This window comes from Arachis ipaensis, chromosome B10, assembly GCF_000816755.2.
Source record: "Arachis ipaensis cultivar K30076 chromosome B10, Araip1.1, whole genome shotgun sequence".
In the NCBI taxonomy this organism is placed as follows: domain Eukaryota; kingdom Viridiplantae; phylum Streptophyta; class Magnoliopsida; order Fabales; family Fabaceae; genus Arachis; species Arachis ipaensis.
In genome coordinates, this window is record NC_029794.2 from 131,204,556 (window position 1) to 131,207,583 (window position 3,028).

The window sequence follows — 3,028 nt, forward strand, 5'->3', positions numbered from 1 at the left end:
AATTAGTCTATATAATTAGAATAAAAAATTTTAATTTAACCTAATTTATTTACGTTAGTTACCTTATATATTTTTTTTTAATTAATCTACCTAAAATGTGAATCTTACTGTTTATTTGTCATTTTTCTATTTTTTTTAAATAATGAAAAGTAGCTAGTTATCCATCCTTACCTCCAATCACCAACTACCATAATTTTGCGAGACTCTGCTAAAAGTCTCTCTCCTCAAAGGGGAATGAAAAATGAATGAATAAAAGAATGAAACGTCTTCATCCATTTTCTCTTCGGAAACAAAACTTGTTGGAAACCTTAAAAAATAAAAACCATGATTTTGTTCTTCGTAACTGGTAACTGGTAACACACACAACACAAACCTCATCCAAAGAAGAAGAAGAAGAAGAAGAAGAGGAGGAAGAAGAAGAAGAAGAGTCACTGAATCTTAAACTCACACGACACGAAGAGCTATGGATAGGCATGATGAGCAAAACTCCAATCCCTTCGCAACCACCGATTCCGATTCCGATTCCGACTCGGTGAGTTGCTTCGTCACCGATCTCTTCGAAACTCGCTCTGAGCCTTCTCGTCATTGCTCCTGCGGTGACGTCAACATAAACCCCTTCTCCGGCGTCGTTTGCGACCTTCACGGGGAAGCATCGTTAGGGTTAGGGTTTGGAGCTGAAATTGGATCCCAAAATGACAATCACAGTGGTGTTTTCGATTTCTCGATAGGTGATAATAATGGTTTGGGTGGGCTTAGGGTTGTTGGATTCGGATCCGATTCGGATTCGGCTGGAGAGGAAGGTGAGCTTGATCGAGCTATGGAGGAGTTCGGTTCTTCTGGTGTGCGTGGTTTTAGTGATGATGATGATCATAGGGTTGATGGTGGAGGGTTTGATGATTTTGATGTTAGGTTGTGTTGGGATAGTCTCTGTTTGGAGGATCAGAGGACCTTGAATGAGAGTTTTGAATGGGAGGAGGTAGAGGAGAGGGTGAATGATAGGGAAGATTCGAGTTTGGTGATTGATGAGGTTGAGGTTGATGATCAATCAGTGGCGTCCGGGTTTTCGCACAGCGAGGATCCTGGCGAGGAGGCGTTGAGGTACCTGGAGTGGGAAATTCTCTTGGCTGTGAACAATTTGGAGAGGAATTCAATCTTGGAACATGAAGCCAATGTGGATTCTTATTTAGCAGTTGGGGATGGTTATATGTACACTGCTGAGTATGATGTTCTGTTTGGACAGTTTCTGGAGAATGAGAGTGCCTTGAAGGGTAGTCCCCCTGCGGCGAAGAGTGTCGTGGAGAATCTTCCGGTGGTTGAGTTGACAAAGGAGGAGTTGCAGGGGAAGAATGTGGCTTGTGCTATTTGTAAAGATGAGATATTGTTGGAGGAGAAGGTGACTAGGCTTCCTTGCTCGCACTGTTATCATGGGGATTGCATTATGCCTTGGTTGAGTATTCGTAACACGTGCCCTGTTTGTCGATTTGAGTTGCCTACCGATGATCCTGAATACGAGCAGAGGAAGAGCCGGATGGCTGCTCACGAGATGGTGGAGCTTGCAATGCAGAGGCAAGTTTGAATCGTCGCCTCAGGTTATAGTTGTCTTCTGTAAATAGCAGTTTGTTTTCTCTCATATCCAACTGATGGTGAGAACCAAAAATCTTTTGTAATTGGTTTTCATGTTGCGCAATGGTTTTTGAATAAGTTTCGTGCCATATTGTATGTTCTGAATAGTCAAGAAATGAATGTCTGTCAATATTTATTTTATGCAAAGACATAGTGTATCCCAAGAAGAATTATGTTTTTTAATAAACTTGTATATAAGTTGTCATTATTGGATTTAAGTATCTCTGTACACATAGAAGAAAGTGTTGGCTACCTGTACTTTGGCTTATGCATATACTCAAGAATTTTCACTTCTAGCATAAAGGGACAATGTGTTTTAATATCAGTTCTTAGTTGACTCTGAATTCAGTGTGCTATTAGTTAAACAGGGTTCATGGTATTCCTTTATTTTTTGTGTTGTATAAAGAAATAAGGAGTGAAGGTAATATAGGGAGAAATTTTGGGTAGTATTTATTGTGAAAAACATGATAGAATCTGAGCTTTCAGATGGTTTGATAATTCATAGGTAGAGGTAGAGGAAACCTGCTTAGATGTTGGTGTATAAAGAGTTGAAGAAAGATGTTACCCTAACTCTATCCTTATGCTTGTTGTTTGGAAGGGTAAATTACACCGATTTCCTTAAGTCTAGGCGATATTACACACAATATACTCTCTTCGTAAAAGTAGACATTAACCTCCCGAGATTTTTTATACTCGGCACCGATGCATTTTATAAATCTTTTTGACATTGATATGATCTATAAATGTGAGACTGAATCACTGACTAGCATAACAGATTAACGGATGCCGTCTATATCACTTAACCTCGTGAAAGGTTAGTATAATATACCATATTTGGAAATTTGAGTATATTTGTGTGGTATGCAAAACCTTGAGGTTAATCATTATTGTTCTTCACCAGAAATCTGTAAGTAATGCATTCATATTATTGCAGCCATCTATATTTCTAAAGGCTTAAAAAATGGCAAGATTTGTGTAAAATGTGTTGATGTTTAATTTGTGCTATGATTCTTCCACTTTCATGTTAGATTATGATCTATGCATAATAATTGACAGGAAGTTACATTAACAACATAGGAATGTTATTTGCTAAAATCTGTATGTGCACTACCTTGTGGATTGTGCTACTTTGCTCTTTGTTTTCCTAAAGTTAACAGCAACAGGTGAAAAATCCTTTGCAGTTCCTGTGCATCCTTGAGCTTCCTGATCTCATGTGTCTTCTCATGGTTGAGGTACTGCTCATTGGTTGGTTATATTTTACTTGATGTATTCTAGCATTCTTCATGAGATGGCTATGCTTTTTACTCGTTTGCTTCAAGCATTAGCTCAATTTCATTTTCTTTTTCTTTTTTTTTTTCTTTTTTTTTTTTTTTTTTTTTTTTTTTTTTTTTTTTTTTTTTTTTTT

General features: G+C 37.7%; 1 protein-coding gene across 1 annotated transcript; it reads left to right on the plus strand.

Moving 5' to 3' along the window:
* On the plus strand, nucleotides 166–1,919 carry LOC107623771 (E3 ubiquitin-protein ligase Praja-2). Its single transcript, XM_016326141.2, has one exon. It carries the CDS (start codon nucleotides 464–466, stop codon nucleotides 1,574–1,576), a length of 1,113 nt encoding a protein of 370 aa, XP_016181627.1. The 5' UTR covers nucleotides 166–463; the 3' UTR covers nucleotides 1,577–1,919.

Coding starts and splice junctions, on each gene's coding strand:
- LOC107623771 (XM_016326141.2), top strand. CDS start 464: ATGGATAGGCATGATGAGCAAAACTCCAATCCCTTCGCAACCACCGAT.